The following is a 21,647-nucleotide window of genomic DNA, read 5'->3' on the forward strand; positions in this document are numbered from 1 at the left end:
CACCCTGGATGTAAGGGTCAGTTCCATCATTATTAACAAGGGTGACCAACAAAATACAATAATAAGAATAATGAAAATCAGACTTATAGTGCTTTTCCTTCCCGCTTTGTAGTTGTTCAACATAACCTGACCATTTTCTTGACCCCCCTGTTGCCGACTGCATGTCCTGTGAGAGACTTGTATTTTCCTCGCGTTCTTCTTGGCTTGATAGATAATGTGAAGGTTTAAAATAATCAACATGCAAAAAGATGGATAGATTAAACCTCGTACAAGAAATGCGACGAAACTTGGAGTATACATCCGCATTGGATAGCACTGGAAGTTGGGAGCATCGGGGGACATCACTAAGTCGTTCCATCCGAATCCTGGCAACATGGTGAAGATCAGCGGCAAAGTCCAAACGATAGTTATGGCCAACAGAAGAGATGTCTTGTTTGCCATTGTACGTTGATGATGAAATGGGTAAAATATCTTGTGATATAAATCACATGTCCAGGCCAACATGTTGAAAACGGACGTAGTCATGCAGTAGACTGGAGTCATACCAATAAATAAACACGATGCTAGATTGGTGTAAGTTTTACTGGATGCGAATGTACTTAAAAACAGTGGCAGAGTTACAACGCCTTGTACGAGATTAGCTACCGTGAAACTGGTGAAGAAATAATGTTGTTCTTCTCGTAGATTCTGTTTCATCACTATTGCAAGAAGGATGACAAAATTAATCGCAAATATAGCGTAGTTGACAACGTAAGTTGTACCTCTGAGCCATGGATTGACAGCAAGTTCGGGAAAGGTGATGAAGTCCGACAGATTGGATGATAGGTTTGCATTATTCATAGTTCACTGACGTAGTATTCAAATAGATGGTTGCATTACAGAGAGTGTGAGGACCCCTCTGAGAGTGTGAGGACCCCTCTGTGGTATGTAGCCAGAGAGATATCATCTTCCAGACGACAACCAAATCCGTTTTATTCTAATCCTAAACGTTACCAATACCGCAGTCTCACATTTATCTTGGATACAAGCCAAAGATTTGATACTCTTAATAATTGTATTGAATTCCCACATAAATCACAAAGGTATCATAAAAAATAACAAACCGTTCTTTGTCAATACGCTGTCATTGAGTTTATAATTGCGTTGACAAAGTTGACAATAATTCCCAATTACGATATCTGGTGACTGGTTTTTCATCAACTTGTCGTCATTTTTCGACATGTTCAAACAAAGGCGATATACACACGATACAATTAATATGTGTCATAATGCTCAACCTTGTTCAGGCAAAAATTCAATCGGTCTTAGAATTTTTTAAGGATTGTAAAAAGACAAAATTGACAAACAAAATGTGACAGAAATCACAAATAGTTCCTGAATAATATCTGATTTAGCTCGTCTACATAATAAACTTTCCTTTTTTTGAAATACATCAATACAACGAAGACGGACAGGCCATTTTCACTTTCGAAGTTTACCAGGGGCATTGCGTGGATGCAATGTTATAAATATTGATCACTTTCCTGTCTTAGATAATGAAGTTTTTGGCAACCATTTTGTCTGTAAAAGAAAAAGGAACTCATGCCGATGAACACACGAGATTGCTATGATATGCTTTTGCACATTGTACTTGTAGGCGAACGGTTATACATATAATCTCAGCCCACCAAACAAGACCACCAAACAAGACCACCAAACAACTGTTGTTTGTTTGGTGGTCTGAGATATAATTAATATCGAACAATGTTAAGAAACACATTAGGTGCAGTATCACTTAGGAGTACATTTCATAATTAAAGTGGCCATGTCGATGAGGATTGGGTATGTATTTTGGAATTTTGGTTTCTATAAAAGTTTTATCATGGCTACCTACTTGAGAAATCAATGTGAAACAACATATACCAAGTTCTTTTTTTTGTAGGTCAATAAACTGCAAAAGATTAGTAAATGTGTAAAGTATTTATTATTGTACGTACAATAACAAACTTTTACACATTTTTGAAAATCGTTTCGGAATGTATTGAGTTACAAACACAGAGTGGACATATTTCATTTCACATTGATTTTTTTTCAAGTAGGAAGCCATGATAAAAGTGTTTCATATATCAAAATCCAAAATAAATACCAAATCCTCATCCATATGGCCACTTTAGGGCCTAAACTTTTTGCATTTGTAAATTTTTACATTCCAGTTTAATGGTAGATTTGAACATCTCAAATCAATCCTTTTTCAGGTTTCTACCACAAGCCTTTCTGACTTGACAGTCACTTTGTGGTTGACACACGTATCTTATACCGTGAACTACATCATTTTTTGTTATCAATTTTGTCATTTTCCTGGCGATAATTATCAGAGAGAATCTACGGCAAGAACAGCACTACTTCTTCATAAGTTTTACTCTGGCGAATCTTTTACAAGGAATCTGTTCTCTACCACTGATGCAGATTACGTTTATGACAAGTAACTTTTACACCAGTTTATTACCGTGTTTGTTCGGTATGATACCCGGTATTTCCTGTGTAAGTCTCGTCATTCTCAATATGTTAATATCTCTCTTCGGCGTCTGTTCGGCTACCTTCGGCGCATACACCCGAAGTCTTATTAGAAGACTTTTGATGCCAATGTTATATGTTCAACGTCCAGATTATCAATAACGTAAAGCTGTTCCTTATTTTTATTTTCATGTCCATCAACTTTATATCAAATTAATTATAAAGTAACATGAATTTATTGAATCTTCAGCAAAAGTTCGAAAAATCATTCTTAATCGTGTTCATTACCGGAAGCTATTAAAAATTACGAAACTCAAATTTCTGATTTAGCTCGTCTCTTCAAATACATAAATACAAAGAAGACAGAAAGACAATATTAAATTTCCAATTTTATCAGATGCATAGCGTTGATGTAACGTGATAAGCATTGATCACTTTTCTATACTAAGGTAGGAAAGAGAAATTAGTGGTAAAAAGTTATATAATTGAATGGTCAACAATGCAATTTGTCAGTTTGTCTCTTCAAAAAAACCTCATCAGATGGAACAATGTTATGAAACATCTTTACATAAATGCAGTCTGACTCCGGAGTTCATTTCGTATTTGAGACCTGCCCTATTAAATCAGGGTTTTACGATATAATGGTAGATTATAAAGCAAACTTTCTGAAATTAATTTTTGATTTAATAGTCACTCTCCTTTACTGGAAGATATCGAAAACACGCAACTCAAATTGCTTAATAATTAAGCAATAAACCACCCCCTTGGGATGGTATACCAAGAGGTTTTGACCAGTGAACGAAATATATTGAGTTCACTGGTCAAAACCGAGTGGTATACCTTCCCCAGGGGGTGGTTTATCGCTATTATATTATACTAGTATATTGAAAATATCGGAAACAAGATAAGAACTAACGTTTTCTCGTTTCATATGCGCCCCTGTGACTAATTTGCATAACACTAACGCTGCTTTCAAGACAGCTGATCTTGGCCTCAACGTGAACGTCGTGCAGCGACTGGATTTATTTTATCTGCTAGTCGTTTCTAGGGATAATCTGTACATTGATCGGCTAATTAAAAGTGCACAGTGATGAATAAACAACCTGTTTGACTCGAGGTATAAACTTGAAGTGGTTTATATAATACAGAGTGCTTCGATCGTTCCCGGCCGAATTCGCGACTCGGTGAAGTGACACTGATAGACAGGTTGATATTTACAATGTATTTATTTTACTGGAAGTTAAGTCAGTAGATTTTCGGGTTTGAGGATTTCCCTCTCGGATTGATGACTGATACTCTAGGACAGGATCCCAGTCAAATTTCTATTTAGATTAATGGTATGTCGGCCAGTGTAAGCTCTTTCACTTGCTTCATTTTTATGACAGGACAGGCCAGGTCACCAATGTTTCTACTCCAGCCGCGCCGAGGCTGGGACCGCGACCGATGTCGTGCATGCCTAGTACACGTAGTAGGCGATGATTTGAACAAATACGCGATGACTGGGTTGCTTTCGAAGTTTCCTTCATAATTTCTCATAAAACATTGTCTCATTGAGAGAAAATCCTCCTCTGACAATTCGAAGAGTTCACTATCAGTATCACGGCTCAACGCTCGTAGACGAACAAAATTTGGACGCGTGCCAACTGTGCATTATCGCTCGTTTTAGACGCGCTAGTTCGGTGTCTAGACCAATCAGATCTCTCGACTTGCGCCATCAATATACTGGTATAATATAATATCTGATTTAGATCTGAAATTAATTTTTGATTTAATAGTCACTCTCCTTTATAGGAAGAAATCAAATACACTAAACTCAAATTGCTTAATAATATCCTTCAAATACATATTTAATATAAAGAAGGTAGAAAAAAGGTTTTTAGTTTGCCATTGAATCAGCTGCCCAGTGTTAATGTAATATAATAAGAATTGATCACTTTCCCATACTACGGTACGAAAACGAAATTAGTCTTAAAACGTTTATATTGTTGTATTGTTACCAATTCAATTTGTCTGTGTAAAAAAGCAGAAAGTACTGCAGAAAACTCAATAAATGATACTTCTGTTATACATATAATTCGTGTTCAGCAATGTTATGAAACATCTTTATATAAATGCAGTATCACTAAGAAGTACATTTCGTATTTGAGACCTGCACTGTCAAATCGTCGTTTTACGATATAATGGTAGATTTTAAGATGAACATCTCAAACCAATCCATTTCTCAACTTTCTACCATCGACCTGTCTTACTTGACAGTCAATTTGTGGTTGACAGACTTAACTTACATTTTAAACTACATCATTTTTGGTATCAATTTTGTCATTTTGCTGGCGATAATTGCCAGAGAGAACCTACGGCAGGAACAGCATTACTTCTTCATAAGTTTTACACTGGCGAATCTTTTGCAAGGAATGTGTGCTCTACCACTGATGGAAATTATTCATATGACAAATAACGTGTACACTAATTCGATATCTTGCGTGTTAATCCGTATGATACCTTTATACTGTTTATGTATAGTTATGCTTAACATGGTAGTCTGGACATGTGATTTGTATCACAAGATATTTTACCCATTTCATCATCAACGTACAATGGCAAAGAAGACGCTGCTTCTGTTGATCATAGCTGCCGTTTGGACGTTGCCGCTGATCTTCACCATGTCACCAGGATTGGGATGGAAGCACAGCGATGGAGTCCCATCGTTACCTTACTTTGGTTGTATTCCGAAGATGATGATTACTAAAAATTTCGTAAAAAATCTTATTCGAGTTTTTATGTATCCATGTTTTAGTATCCTCATCGGAGCAAATTTTCGAATTATCTGCCAAGCCAAGAAGAACGCCATGAAGATACAGGGCACACGATGGGCATGTTCTCGGGGGCAACAAGGCCATAATAATAGTCAAAGTCAACTCAACAACTACAAGGCGGGAAGGAAGAGTACTATTAGTCTTGTATTCATAGTTCTGATTATTGTGTTTTGCTGGTCACCTCTAATAATTATGATGGAAATGACGCAAATACATAGAAATTCACTAAGGACAATGGCGATATTAATATCTGTGATTTCATTTTCTATAAGTCTTTCATCTCTCGGACCATTAACGTATATCCTGCGACATGCAGAGTTCAGAGAAGGCATCAAACATGTCCTTATGAAGGTAAAATTTTGGCAGTGATCCTTTCAGGTGACTTTATCATATCTACTACAACAATATGTAATTGTAGTATTCTCGATACTTTCATTTCCTGGTCAATCAAAAGTTTAACATCGCGATCTTTCCTCTCCAACCTGGTCCACTGGCATAAGATTCATGTGCATGGATATTCTTGTGAATGCATTTGGTGTTAACGGTATCAACTACAATTATGTCATTAATGTCTTAATAGATGTAACTGGAACGTGTTTTTTGAAAATATTTTGTCATTTTGTTCTGTATTTAAAGTAACATATTTTCAAGTTGCCATGTTCAATAACTTAAGCATAATATAGTACATACTGAAGAGTATTGCATCATCTATGGGTAAACGTCTTTTTGTAGATGTATACACGATAAATGAAATCAATTCATTTTAGGGTCCGCACTCAAAAATCTGCACCTTCAACGGCGATCACGATACAATCTATTTCTGGATAATGTCGACTACTGATTATTGGTATATTAATAATTTTCAGTGAATATATTGTGGTTTTCTGATCGAAAATGATACACCAGTAACAAGTTGCAACTTGTACAGTTTTAACATAATAACAACTTGAAACCGATATTTCGCTCACGATTGGAACTTCTCAAGATTGAAACGTTTTACAGATAATATTGACCAGATATTCAAATATTTAAATGGATGTCCAGATTTTACAACACTAATCTGACCGTGTGATACCTATTTTACATCAACGTACTTTTTTATAAGTCAAATTGAACTGTGATAAGTAAGAACATTGTTGATAACAAGTTTACAGTGACGTAGTACACATCAATAGATATCGTGTGATTGGTTTAGTTTACAGTGACGTAGTACACATCAATAGTTATCGTGTGATTGGTTCAGTTTACAGTGACGTAGTACACATCAATAGTTATCGTGTGATTGGTTCAGTTTACAGTGACGTAGTACACATCAATAGCTATCGTGTGATTGGTTGAATTTCTCAATCTTTGTACCTGTATTTGTATTGTGAATAACAGCAGAGATTATATAGATAAAATAAATTATTGTGGATATTAACTATTCGTTGGACTCTCTTATTTTATTACAGCAAACGACACCATGTAGCATGTTAAAATAAAAATAGTTTGATCTTTGTGAAGGGGGGGGGGGGTAGCTGTAGGTAAATGTCATAAACTACATAGAGTAAGGACCAAACGTTATTGCTACATATCGGTCCTTATGACCAACAGTCATTTTCCCTTAATTTCACACTTTCCAAATTCCAAGTTTTACACTCTGTATATATGCATGTGTCATCTCACGGACGGACCTTTGAGAATCATATATCAGTCCATAATTACATATCAGGTATTTGCCCCTGGTCCCAGTTACTTTCATTCAAATGTGATGATAGACATGTCTCAGACGACTATACCAAAGGTCTGGTACATAACTAAATTCAGGTCGAAATCATTTGATTTCACATGTGATGACATTGAACTCAGACCACCTACAGTTTGCCTCGTTGTCGTTTGACCTATACTGCTATCTCAACTGTTAAATGTATGAGAAAGTAGATGCCACAATGCGATCATGTACATTCGTTATCTGGTGCCTTTCTTTTCTTTGTCTTCATAAATCAAACTCAGTCCCAATTTCCTGTATAATAACATTCTCCTCTATGTCACAGATGGTATGGGGTGGGGTGGGGTGGGGTGGGGGTGGGGATGGGGGTACAGTTTTGGTGGCAAGGAGTATTTTCGTAACTCGTAATAAACTCTTTCCTTAGTCGTAAAATATAAACTACAACAATACAAAGATTACGTTTCATACCAAAATTCGTGTTTTTTTCTCTCAATCGGTGGCAGACTACAATCATAGTAAACGTTGGTGGCGTTTTTGTAATATACGTGTGTATGAAACCAAGAGTGGAAAAACAACAAAGTAGCGTCACCAATGAGAGTGTCCAATAATTATATTGTAGGCACATTTCTAGTCGTAAGCGAGCGAGCGAAAGGTTCTTTATCACGTAGCATGGAATGTTGTGGACACATGTATTACTATGTGACATTCTCAATCATCGTTGATTGACACAACACTAGAAAACACTTGTATCTCCTATGTTTGAACATGACGAACTTTTATGTACCATGGCGCGATTTATTAATGTCCCCCAATGCTGGTGACTTCAGTACTCTCCAATCTGTATGTATAAACCCATCTTCACCACATTTCTTCTCCGACGTTTTGTTTATCCGTGTTATTGTGTCGTGATTGGTGAAAATCTTCAACTATCTATCAAGTCAAGAAGACTAAAGTGAAAATTCAAAAATCTGGAATCAAGAAAACGATCACGTCGTGTTAGAAATAACAATAAGGCGGGAAGAAAGGGCACAACAAGTCTCGTTTTAATAATTTATATATTTTTGTTGATCAACCTCCTATTGAAGTAATGGAATGTTTTACCCTGGGTGCAAGACTAGTTGACTCTGGGTATATATTTAATATAAGATGGTATAATAAATAGTGTAACGATGTCATAAAAGAACACATCAGTCTTACTAAAATCAATATGCTGTCTCCGAGTTTTCTAATTGCACTGACAAAACTGACAGTAATTGACAACGATGGGTTTTGATGGCATCAACTGTTTTTTTTATTAATGTGTCAACTTTCAACAGATTAAAAGAAAGGACAATGCCACATTGGTTCATTTTTGACAATAAAGTTTGCCCCAGATCATTTTAGAATTTATTTTGCGCGAAATTCAATCGATCTAACAACTTTTAAAAACTTCATTATAGAGGTAAACAAAATACGACAGAAAGTCATAAATTTACAAAATCTAGTCAGTGAATACTACCTCATTTAGTTCGTTTGTATAGAAAATTTTCAGGCGCCCTTTTAAAAAATATACAAAGCAGACAACAAAACCGGTTTAAATTTCTGGTTTTACCAGAAGCACTGAACGACTACAATGTGATAAATATTGATCCCTTTCCTGTATAAAAGGAGGGAAAGGTTGGGAATCATAAAGTTTATGTTATTGCGTGGATACCATGTTGTATGTATATAGAAAAAGTAAATGGTATTGACGAAATGTCAATATATACACACACGAGATTATTAATGAATGTGTTTCTGTATATTTCGCTTGTACATATACTGTATTATTCGTAGTCAACAATAAAACGAAATACCTTTATATAGATACAGTAGTACTGGGGAGTGCATTCAAAGCTGAGACATTCTCTGTTAAATCATCATTTGCTAGGTGTAATGATAGATTTGAAGATGAACATCTCTAACCAGTCGATTTCTCAGTTTCCTATTACCCGTTCCGACTTGTCAGTCAATTTGTGGTTGACAGACGTAACTTACATGTTAAACTACGTCATTTTTGGTATCAATTTTGTCATTTTGCTGGCGATAATTCTCAGAGAGAATCTACGGCAAGAACAGCACTACTTCTTCACAAGTTTTACTCTGGCGAATCTTTTGCAAGGAATCTGTTCTCTACCACTGATGGAGATTACGTTTATGACGAGTAACGTGTACACCAGTTTGATATATTGTTTGTTAATCGGTATGATACCTTTATACTGTGTATGTATTGTCATGCTTAACATGGTAGTATGGACATGTGATTTGTATCACAAGATATTTTATCCATTTCATCATCAACGTACAATGGCAAAGAAAACACCACTTCTGTTGATCATAGCTGCCGTTTGGACGTTGCCGCTGATCTTCACCATGTCACCAGGATTTGGATGGAATTACTTGTTGGACAGCCCCTCGGCACCTTCTTTTTGGTGTATTCCGAGACAAATGATTGCTGAAAGTTTCATACAAGCTCTTCTGCGAGGTTTTATGTATCCATGTTTTAGTATCCTCATTGGAGCAAATCTTCGAATTATATACCAAGCCAAGAAGAATGCGATGAAGATACAGGACACACGATGGGCATGTTCTCGGGGGCAACAAGGCCATGATAATAATCAAAGTCAACTCAACAACTACAAGGCGGGAAGGAAGAGTACTATTAGTCTCATTTTCATAGTTCTGATTATTGTGTTTTGCTGGTCACCTCTAATAATTATGATGGAAATGACACTAGAACCTCCTGGTTCACCTGAACAGTCACTCAAGACAATGGCGATATTAATATCTGTGATTTCATTTTCTCTAAGTCTTTCATCTCTCGGACCATTAACGTATATCCTACGACATGCTGAATTCAGAGAAGGCATCAAACACGTCTTTCTGAAGATAAAATTTTGGCAGTGAAGATTTCAACCGTATTGATTCTTTGCTCACAAATTCCCACATAGACCACAATGGTATCATAAAGATAACAAACTGTTCTTAATCAGTAAGCTGTCACTGAGTTTTATAATTGCGTTGACAAAGTTGACAATAATTCCAAAATAGGGTATTTGGTGACTGGTTTTTCATCAACTTGTCATTTTTCGGCATGTTCAAACAAAGACGATACAATACACACATAATGTTCTACTTTGTTTTACTTTTTATACTAAACTTTACCCGATAACATTTTAGAATTTCTTTTGGGCAAAATTCAATCGATTAATACGTGAATATAATAACATTTCGTAAATTAATTTTTGATTTAATAGTCACTCCCCTTTACTGGAAGATATCGAAAACACGAAACTCAAATTGCTTAATGATATCTGATTTAAATCGTCTAGAAAAGAAATATCCTTCAAATACATATTTAATATAAAGAAGGCAGAAAAAAGGTTTTTAGTTTACAATTATATCAGTTGCCCAGTGTTAATGTAATATAATAAGAATTGATCACTTTCCTATACTATGGTACGAAAACGAAATTAGTCTTAAAACGTTTATATTGTTGTATGGTTACCAATTCAATTTGTCTGTTTAAAAAAGAAGAAGGTACTGCAGAAAATTCAATAAATGATACTTTTGTTATACATATAATTCGTGATCAACAATGTTATGAAACATCTTTATATAAATGCAGTATCACTAAGAAGTACATTTCGTATTTGAGACGTGCACTGTCAAATCATCGTTTTACGATATAATGGTAGATTTGAAGATGAACATCTCAAACCAATCCATTTCTCAACTTTCTACCGTTGACCTTTCTGACTTCACAGTCAATCTTAATTTTTGGTTGACAGACTTATCTTATATCGTAAACTACGTCATTTTTGGTATCAATTTTGTCATTTTGCTGGCGATAATTGTCAGAGAGAACCTACGGCAGGAACAGCACTACTTCTTCATAAGTTTTACACTGGCGAATCTTTTAAATGGAATTTGTGCTTTACCACTGCTGGAGATTACGTATATGACAAATAACGTGTACACCAGTTTGATTTCGTGTTTGTTAATCTGTATGATACCAATATACTGTGGGTGTATCGTCCTTCTTAATATGGTAGTCTGGACATGTGATTTGTATCACAAGATATTTTACCCATTTCATCATCAACGTACAATGGCAAAGAAGACACCACTTCTGTTGATCATAGCTGCCGTTTGGACGTTGCCGCTGATCTTCACCATGACACCAGGATTTGGATGGAATTACTTGTTGGACAGCCCCTCGGCACCTTCTTTTTGGTGTATTCCGAGACTAATGATTACTGGAAGTTTCGTACAAGCTCTTCTGCGAGGTTTTATGTATCCATGTTTTAGCACCCTCGTTGGAGCAAATCTTCGAATTATATACCAAGCCAAGAAGAATGCGATGAAGATACAGGACACACGATGGGCATGTTCTCGGGGGCAACAAGGCCATGATAATAATCAAAGTCAACTCAACAACTACAAGGCGGGAAGGAAGAGTACCATTAGTCTCATTTTCATAGTTCTGATTATTGTGTTTTGCTGGTCACCTCTAATAATTATGATGGAAATGACACTAGAACCTCCTGGTTCACCTGAACAGTCACTCAAGACAATGGCGATATTAATATCTGTGATTTCATTTTCTCTAAGTCTTTCATCTCTTGGCCCATTAACGTATATCCTACGACATGCAGAGTTCAGAGAAGGCATCAAACACGTCTTTCTGAAGATAAAATTTTGGCAGTGAAGATTTCAACCGTATTAATTCTTTGCTCACAAATTCCCACATAGACCACAATGGTATCATAAAGATAACAAACTGTTCTTAATCAGTAAGATGTCACTGAGTTTTATAATTGCGTTGACAAAGTTGACATTAATTCCAAAATAGGGTATTTGGTGACAGGTTTTTCATCAACTTGTCATCATTTTTCAAGAAAGACGTCGACGATACAATGCACACATAATGTTCTACTTTGTTCTACTTTTTATACTAAACTTTACCCGATAACATTTTAGAATTTCTTTTGGGCAAAATTCAATCGATTAATACGTGAATATAATAACATTTCGTAAATTAATTTTTGATTTAATAGTCACTCTCCTTTACTGGAAGATATCGAAAACACGAAACTCAAATTGCTTAATAATATCTGATTCAAATACATATTTAATATAAAGAAGACAGAAAAAAGTTTTTAGATTACAATTGTATCAGCTGCCCAGTGTTGATGTAATATAATAAGAATTGATCACTTTCCCATACTACGGTACGAAAACGAAATTAGTCTTAAAACGTTTATATTGTTGAATGGTTACCAATTCAATTTGACTAAGTGTGTAAAAAAACAGAAAGTACTGCAGAAAATTCAATAAATGATACTTCTGATATACATATAATTCGTGTTCAACAATGTTATCAAACATCTTTATATAAATGCAGTATCACTAAGAAGTACATTTCGTATTTGAGACGTGCACTGTCAAATCGTCGTTTTACGATATAATGGTAGATTTGAAGATGAACATCTCAAACCAATCCATTTCTCAACTTTCTACCATTGACCTTTCTGACTTCACAGTCAATCTTAATTTTTGGTTGACAGACTTATCTTATATCGTAAACTACGTCATTTTTGGTATCAATTTTGTCATTTTGCTGGCGATAATTGTCAGAGAGAACCTACGGCAGGAACAGCACTACTTCTTCATAAGTTTTACATTGGCGAATCTTTTAAATGGAATTTGTGCTTTACCACTGCTGGAGATTACGTATATGACAAATAACGTGTACACCAGTTTGATTTCGTGTTTGTTAATCTGTATGATACCAATATACTGTGCGTGTATCGTCCTTCTTAATATGATAGTCTGGACATGTGATTTGTATCACAAGATATTTTACCCATTTCATCATCAACGTACAATGGCAAAGAAGACACCACTTCTGTTGGTCATAGCTGCCGTTTGGACGTTGCCGCTGATCTTCACCATGTCACCAGGATTTGGATGGTATGACAAATGGGAGAGCCCCTCGATGCCTTACTTCTGCTGCATCCCCAGGATGATGTTAACAGCAAATTTCGCACAGGTTCTTCTCCGAGGTGTTTTATATCCGGGGTTTTGCATCCTCGTTGGAGCAAACCTTCGCATTATCTACCAAGCCAAGAAGAATGCTATGAAGATACAGGACATACGATGGGCATGTTCTCGGAGGCAACAAGGCCATGATAATAGTCAAAGTCAACTCAACAACTACAAGGCGGGAAGGAAGAGTACTATTAGTCTCATTTTCATAGTTCTGATTATTGTTTTTTGCTGGTCACCTCTAATAATCATGATGGAAATGACGCAAATACATAGAAATTCACTAAGGACAATGGCTATATTAACATCTGTGATTTCATTTTGTATAAGTCTTTCATCTCTCGGCCCATTAATTTATATCCTGCGACATGCTGAATTCAGAGAAGGCATCAAACATGTCCTTATGAAGGTAAAATTTTGGCAGTGATCACTTTAAGTGACTTGATCAGTTTAACGTTGCCATCTTTCCTCTCCAACCTGGTCCACTGGAATAAGATTCATGTGCGTGGACATTCCTTACGAATGTATTTGGTGTTAACATTATCAACTACAATTATATCATTAATGTCTTAATAAATGTAACTGAAACGTATTTTTTGAAAATATTTTGTCATTTTGTTCTGTATTTAAAGTAACATATTTTCAAGTTGCCATGTTCAATAACTTAAGCATAATATAATACATACTGAAGAGTATTGCATCATCTATGGCTAAACGTCTTTTTGTAGATGTATACACGATAAATGAAATCAATTCATTTTAGGGTCCGCACTCAAAAATCAGCGCCCTCAACGGCGGTCACAATAAAATCTATTTCTGGATAATGTCGACAACTGATTAAAATATACTGTGTCTAATTATTGGTATATTAATAATTTTTAATGAATATAATAAGGTTTTCTGATCGAAAATGATACTCCTGTTACAAGTTGCAACTAATACAGTTTTAGCATAGTGACAACTTGAAAACCGATATGTATGAGAAAGTAGATGCCACAATGCGATCATGTACATTTGTTATCTGGTGCCTTTCTTTTCTCTCTCTCCATGAATGTAACTCAGTCCCAATTTGCTGGTCTGATATAACATTCTCCTCTATGGTACTGATGCTATGGGGTGGGGGTGGGGTGGGGGTAGGGGTACAGTTTTGGTGGCAAGGAGTATTTTCGTAACTCGTAATAAACTCTTTCCTTATTCGTAAAATATAAACTACAACAATACAAAGATTACCTTTTACACCAAAATTCGTGTTTTTTCTCTGAATTGATGGCAGACTGCAATCATAGTAAACGTTGGTGGCGCTCTAGTAATTTCCGTGTATGAAGCCAGGAGTAGAAAAATGACAATGTAGCGTTATCAATGACAGTGTCCCATAATTATATTGTAGGCACATTTCTAGTCGTAAGCGAGCGAGCGAAAGGTTCCTTATTACATAACGTAGAATGTTGTGGACACATGTATTATTACTATGTGACATTCTCAATCACCGTTGATTGACAACACTAAAAAAGTTAATCACTATGTATCTCCGATGTTTGAACATGACGAACTTTTATGTACTATGCGGCCAGGGTTTGGATGGCGCGATTTATTAACGTCCCCAAATGCTGGTGACTTCAAGTACTCTCCAATCTGTATGTATAAACCCATCTTCACCACATTTCTTCTCCGACGTTTTGTTTATCCATGTTATTGTGTCGTGATTGGTGAAAATCTTCAACTATCTATCAAGTCAAGAAGACTATACAATACAATAATCTGGTCACATACACTCAGAGACAGGATGATCAAGAAAACGATCAAGTTGTGTTAAAAAATAGCAATAACGCGGGAAGAAAGGGCACAATAAGTTTTGTTTTCATAATATATTTTTTTGTTTCTCACCCTCGTATTGTAACGACGTCATAAAAAGAACAAATTCTTCTTCTTAATAAAAATCAATATGCTGTCACAAAGTTTTATAATTACATTGACAAAACTGACAGTAATTGACAACAATATGATTTTGATGGCATCAAATATATTTTATTAATGTGTCAACTTTCAACATGTTAAAAGAAAAGACAATGTCATATTGCTTCACTTTTTACAATAAAGTTTGCCCCAGATCATTTTAGAATTTATTTTGCGCGAACTTCAATCAATCTAACAACTTTTAAAAGATTCATTGTAGAGATAAACAAAATATAATAGAACGTCATAAATTTACAAAACGAGGTTGGTGAATAATACCTCATTTAGCTCGTCTGTATATAGAAACCTTTTTTTAAAAATACAAAGCAGACAGAAAGACCAGTTTAAATTTCTGATTTTACCAGAAGCACTGAACGAATACAATATGATCATTATTGATCCCTTTCCTGTATAAAAAGAGGGAGAGGCTGGGAATCATTGATTAGTTGATGTATATTGCTTTGATGCCATGTTGTATGTATTAAAGAGAGCATATTGTATTGACAAAATGTCAATATATATGCACACGAGGATTATTAATGAATATGTTTCTATATATTTCGCTTGAAGATATACTGTATTATTGGTAGTCAACAATAAAACGAAAGACCTTTATATAGATACAGTTGTACTGAAGAGTGCATTCATAGCTGAGACCTTCTCTGTTAAATCACCATTTGCTAGGTGTAATGATAGATTTGAAGATGAACATCTCTAACCAGTCGATTTCTCATCAGTTTCCTATTACCCGTTCCGACTTGTCAGTCAATTTGTGGTTGACAGACTTAACTTACGTTTTAAACTATGTCATTTTTGGTATCAATTTTGTCATTTTGCTGGCGATAATTCACAGAGAGAATCTACGGCAAGAACAGCACTACTTCTTCATAAGTTTTACTCTGGCGAATCTTTTGCAAGGAATCTGTTCTCTGCCACTGATGGAGATTACGTTTATGACGAGTAACGTGTACACCAGTTTGATATCTTGTGTGTTAATCGCTATGATACCAATATACTGTTTATGTATAGTCATACTTAACATGGTAGTCTGGACATGTGATTTATATCACAAGATATTTTACCCATTTCATCATCAACGTACAATGGCAAAGAAGACACCACTCCTGTTGGTCATAGCTGCCATTTGGACTTTGCCGCTGATCTTCACCATGTCACCAGGATTTGGATGGAATCACTTGCCGGACAGTCCCTCGGCACCTTCTTTTTGGTGTATTCCGAGACTAATGGTTACTGAAAGCTTCGCACAAGCTCTTCTGCGAGGTTTTATGTATCCATGTTTTAGCATCCTCGTTGGAGCAAATCTTCGAATTATCTACCAAGCCAAGAAGAATGCGATGAAGATACAGGACACACGATGGGCATGTTCTCGGGGGCAACAAGGCCATGATAATAATCAAAGTCAACTCAACAACTACAAGGCAGGAAGGAAGAGTACTATTAGTCTCATTTTCATAGTTCTGATTATTGTGTTTTGCTGGTCACCTCTAATAATTATGATGGAAATGACACTAGAACCTCCTGGTTCACCTGAACAATCACTCAGGACAATGGCGATATTAATATCTGTGATTTCATTTTCTCTAAGTCTTTCATCTCTTGGCCCATTAACGTATATCCTACGACATGCTGAATTCAGAGAAGGCATCAAACACGTCTTTCTGAAGATAAAATTTTGGCAGTGAAGATTTCAATCGTATTAGTCACTAAGTAACTAACTAACTATGAAGCGGTACTTTCGTCATAGACAGTTTATACCTCTGGGTCGTTAAACTTTCATCTTTCAATTCGTATAACAATTATTGTTTTGTATTATTTTCACTTGTAAAATCACAGGGGGCAGCGAGCATGTAACTGATTAATCGATCGATCGATCAATCAATCAGTTACATGCTCGCTGCCCCCTGTGGTAAAATGGAAGTTTTGAAAAATTCTACCTAAACTTGAAAATTATGATGTAAAATGTATTACATTTGCTAAGAAAATAAAAACGTAAAATATATCAGAGGGTGTTCAATTTGTTGGTTTTTCTTACCACCATGTCAATATCCATATCTTCAGTGAATTTAACATGAGGACAAGACTCGTGGCCACCACGATAATTAGCGATGCATAGGGTAAAACACAGGGTGTACTAGAACCAGATTCCGTGATCATCTGTATTTGAAATCTTTACATTTGACTTGATATTATCCCAGCAGACAAATTGAGATCTGTAATAATTGACAGGGCGGGAAAATGTAATCATTGTGTTTCTCCTATGTTTGAATATGATTAACTTTTATATTCAACAGATAATGAAAAGGTAGAAAACATCCTCTAGCCATGTATTGTATTCACTTCTAGCGACTAACAGTAGAGCAGTACTACATAGCAATCATATTTTCACCTTTGTTGTTGTTTACTTTAGGTGACACCATAATGATAAAAAACAGTGGGTTTATTTTACGATGTCAGATTTAGACAGGGTTTATTGGAAAGCTTCATAAATACAAACATTTCTATTGTCTTGACACAATTTGTATTTGTATACACTTCAAAGTTTGTCCCATAAACCATTGGTCCATAAATGGTTGAACACGTGTCAAGTGCAGTAGGGCTTGAAGATTTCAAAGTTGAATAAGTTACCGAGGTGCTATTTTGTCACCTGTAGTCATATTTGAGTTGACACTGATAGTAGTAATTAATGCAAGGGTAAGTGGTAACAATGCAAGTGTAAGCAGTAACCAATGCAAGGGTAAGCAGTAACCAATGCATGTGCACTTAACTAATAAATTATTTAATTAGTTGACCCGCGTACACAACACTCCACTCTTATGTGAAGGGGGGCGGGGGCGGAGGGTCCTCATTGAAGATTATGGAAATGCACGTACGATATATGAATATGGTACTGTTGGTCGATGGTGGCGCTTCACTGTTGCTTTTCCATCCTTGCATGACACAAGTAGACCAGTATTTATGGCTGGAATATGACAACTACATAAACAGAGGTTTCAATTGTGAAAAAAATGATATATTTTTTCATTGGGGTGGGGTGGGGTGGCAGTTAAAACTAACAAAGAGCCAAAGAGAGATGTCATGTGTATGTATGTATGTATGTATGTATGTATGTATGTATGTATGTATGTATGTATGTATGTATGTGTGTGTGTGTGTGTGTGTTCATATATTTGCATGTATACTTGATTGCATGCTTGTACATATATTAATTATATTATACCAGTATATTGATGGCAAAAATCGAGAGATCTGATTGTCTAGACATCGAACTAGCACGTCTAAAATGAACGATAATGCACACTTGACACGCCATCAAATGTTGATGTACGTTCACTGTTCGTCTACGAACGTAGTAGTTCGCACGTTAGTTCTTATAATGTTTCCGATTTTGCTAATACACTGGTATAATATAAAAGCGATAAACCACTCCCTGGGGATGGTGTACCAAGAGGTTTTTACCAGTGAACGAAATGTATGCACGAACGATAGCGAGTGAATATATTGATGGTCAAAACCTCTTGGGGTATACCATCCTCGTCAAGTGGTTTATTTCTTAATTAGTAGTGAAGGATACCATGGCGAGTCAGATAGGAATGCAATGTAATATTACATTTATTGAACAAGCTGTCAAAATAACAACCATATATGTACAAGAGAAAGATATTCAGATCAGTAATTACTACCTCCATCCACCCAAACCTAGAGTGTAAAAAACCATGTAAATGGTCAATCTCTTCACGCCAAACTGGTCTAGAGGTTGGTCCTCGACTGGGGGGATCTTCAAATGTTACCCAATGTGGGTTGTACATACGTTTCTACTGCAAAGTTCGCTTTCCATTTAAGGTACACAAATCGGACATACATTTCATCATGTTTTTAAATTTGATTATAGTGAACCCCAGCTAGGCTAGCAAATGGCATCTTTCAATGAAAGTATTCGCTTGTTAAGGAATACACGTTTATATTAATATATATAGAAATCGAAAGCTGATTTGACTCTCGCCATCGTATAACGTAACAACTACATGTAGCTGCAAATAACAATTGAAGTTCAACTTCTTTGCCATAAAGTTCATAGCTTGTACAAATACAAAAGTGGACTTTTAATATTCTATAAATAAATTCCATACCGGTCAGAATTTCGACCAATGCGTATCTTGCTGAAATGCGATGATATAATGAGGATAGTAAATTTTCATTTCCAAATTTTGTATCTTAAAAATGAAGCAAAGTTTCCAAGTTGTAGCATTGAAATAATTAGTTTTGTATGTAATCGTTACTATTTGACGTAGTTTACGTTAGGCAACCATCTCAGTCTCTGAGTGTACTGCTTGGAATCGTCTCTGGATTTCCACCCCTCGACAACCTTTGTCATTACAGTACGAAGTTACTCAAAATGTTTATTTTCCTTGGTTCAAAAACGATACAAAATATGACAGCCGTTGTCTGTAATGATAGATGCATAATGCGTTAAAATCAGTAAGAACGAAGCATTCTGAAGACTTAACAACACCCATTTATTCTGAACGAGATATTCGTCGTAGCAAATTGGATAAGTCGACCACGGGGATGCGTAATGTTGCGTAGATTGGGGATAAATTTATACCTGCGATGGGTACGCACTGTCAAAAAGTTGCTACGAAAGTTTCAACTATGCATGCTCGCTTGATACTAGGAAAAAAGACTGGCGGAATAATTAGTATTAAATGGTATTTTGTATCCTTCCATACAGGCAAGATGGCGTAAAAGTAGTGATACCATTCATATTCGTTACGTCATGTGCTATGTATCCATCCATGCAAGAAAAATTACGAGTCCCTGTGAAGTCGACCACATTAAAACATCAATTAAGTGTTATGATTCCAAAATCTTAACTTCTTGAAGACATGCTTAATGCCTTCCCTGAACTCAGAATGGCGCAAAATGTATGCTAATGGACCTAGAGATGCAAGACTTGAACAAATTGACACAAATGAAACCAGGACAGCTAAAATATGTTCCGATATTCCAAGTACAAGGGTCAGTTCCATCGTTAGTAACAAGGGTGACCAACAAAATACAATAATAAGAATAATGAAAATCAGACTTATAGTGCTCTTCCTTCCCGCTTTGTAGTTGTTCAACATAATCTGGCCATTTTCTTGACCTCCCTGTCTCCGACTGCATGCCCAATGAGAATCTCTTATTTTCTTCACATTCTTCTTGGCTTGATAAATAATTCGAAGATTTAAGCCAATCAAGACACAAACGCACGGATATAGAAAACCTCGGAGCAGAATTGTTATGAAGGTGGGGTTATACATCTGTCTTGGAGAACACTTGGTTACTGATAACACCTCCCGCTCACATCCTTGCAACATGGCGAAGATACTTGGCAAAGTCCAAACGACAGCTATGGCCAACAGAAGTGGTGTCTTCTTTGCCATTGTACGTTGATGATGAAATGGGTAAAATATCTTGTGATATAAATCACATGTCCAGGCCAGCATGTTGACAAGTGATGTGCTCATGCAGTAGACTGGAGTCAAACCAATAAATAAACACGTTGCTAGATTGGTGTAAGTTTTACTTGATGCGAATGTACACAGTAACATTGGCAGAGTTACGACGCCTTGTATTAGATTAGCTACCGTGAAACTGGTAAAGAAATAATGTTGTTCTTGTCGTAGATTCTGTTTCATCACTATTGCAAGAAGGATGACAAAATTAATCGCAAAGATTGTGTAGTTGACAACGTAAGCTGTACCTTTGAGCCATGGATTGACAGCCACAGCCACATCAGGTAGTACGGGCATGTAATCCGACAGATTCGAAGATTGAGCTGAGTTATTCATTTTCCACTGAAATGATAGTTAGACAGTACCACGACGATACTGTGTCACGTACAGCGAAAGATGTAATCTTCTTTACAAGCAACATACACCTTTTTATTCTAATAACCACAAAGCGTACACTACCTAAGAGTCTACCCTGAATATAGGTATTAGGTACTCATCGTAATATTACTCATAATGGTTGTTTTCAGTTCCAAAATAAATAAAAAATGATATCATAAAATTAACTGTCATTATATTGTAACTTATTTCATAGTTATATTGACGATAATGAAATTAAATACAATAACTACAACCCACAAAAAACCCGCCACGTTTGCTTCTTTGTGTTCAGAATGAATAGGGAAAGGTTCACACAAAGATATACAAAGTAATTAGTGTTAATAACCTTTAACAAAATGGGATTTCAGCGACGGTTTTCCATCAACCTTTCATATTTTGACACCCTCAAATAATATGCAATGTGATTGCTGTGTAGTAATGTTCTGCTCTGCTGTTAGAAATGAATGCTATACATGGCTAGAGGGCGTCTTTCCTTCATGAATACCATATATACACCAGAGCATATTTGTTTTGTCTAATTTTACAATCAGTTATTGTGTATATATATGAACATATATAATTGCTTTTCATTCTCTGTTGAATATAAGAGTTAATCATAATGAAATGTAAAAGTTACACAATGGTTTAATTGTACAGTCTTGCCAATCAATGTAGTATCTCGCCTTCTTGCCTATCAATGTAGTATCTCGCCTTCTT

At 35.8% G+C, this 21,647-nt stretch overlaps 2 protein-coding genes across 2 annotated transcripts; one reads left to right on the top strand and one right to left on the bottom strand.

Moving 5' to 3' along the window:
- Positions 1-11,143: 11,143 nt before the first annotated feature.
- LOC144450547 (uncharacterized) lies at positions 11,144-11,743 on the top strand. The gene has a single exon (XM_078141192.1). It carries the CDS (start codon positions 11,144-11,146, stop codon positions 11,741-11,743), a length of 600 nt encoding a protein of 199 aa, XP_077997318.1.
- Positions 11,744-19,901: 8,158 nt separating this feature from the next.
- Positions 19,902-20,849, bottom strand: LOC144450548 (trace amine-associated receptor 13c-like). The gene has a single exon (XM_078141193.1). The coding sequence runs from the start codon at positions 20,847-20,849 to the stop codon at positions 19,902-19,904; it is 948 nt and encodes a 315-aa protein (XP_077997319.1).
- Between the last annotated feature and the right edge of the window lie 798 nt (positions 20,850-21,647).

This window comes from Glandiceps talaboti, chromosome 20 (assembly GCF_964340395.1).
Source record: "Glandiceps talaboti chromosome 20, keGlaTala1.1, whole genome shotgun sequence".
Lineage (NCBI taxonomy): Eukaryota > Metazoa > Hemichordata > Enteropneusta > Spengelidae > Glandiceps > Glandiceps talaboti.

What these genes read in the sequence shown, in the direction of transcription:
- LOC144450547 (XM_078141192.1), top strand. Translation starts at nt 11,144, where the DNA reads ATGGCAAAGAAGACACCACTTCTGTTGATCATAGCTGCCGTTTGGACG.
- LOC144450548 (XM_078141193.1), bottom strand. Translation starts at nt 20,849, where the DNA reads ATGCCCGTACTACCTGATGTGGCTGTGGCTGTCAATCCATGGCTCAAA.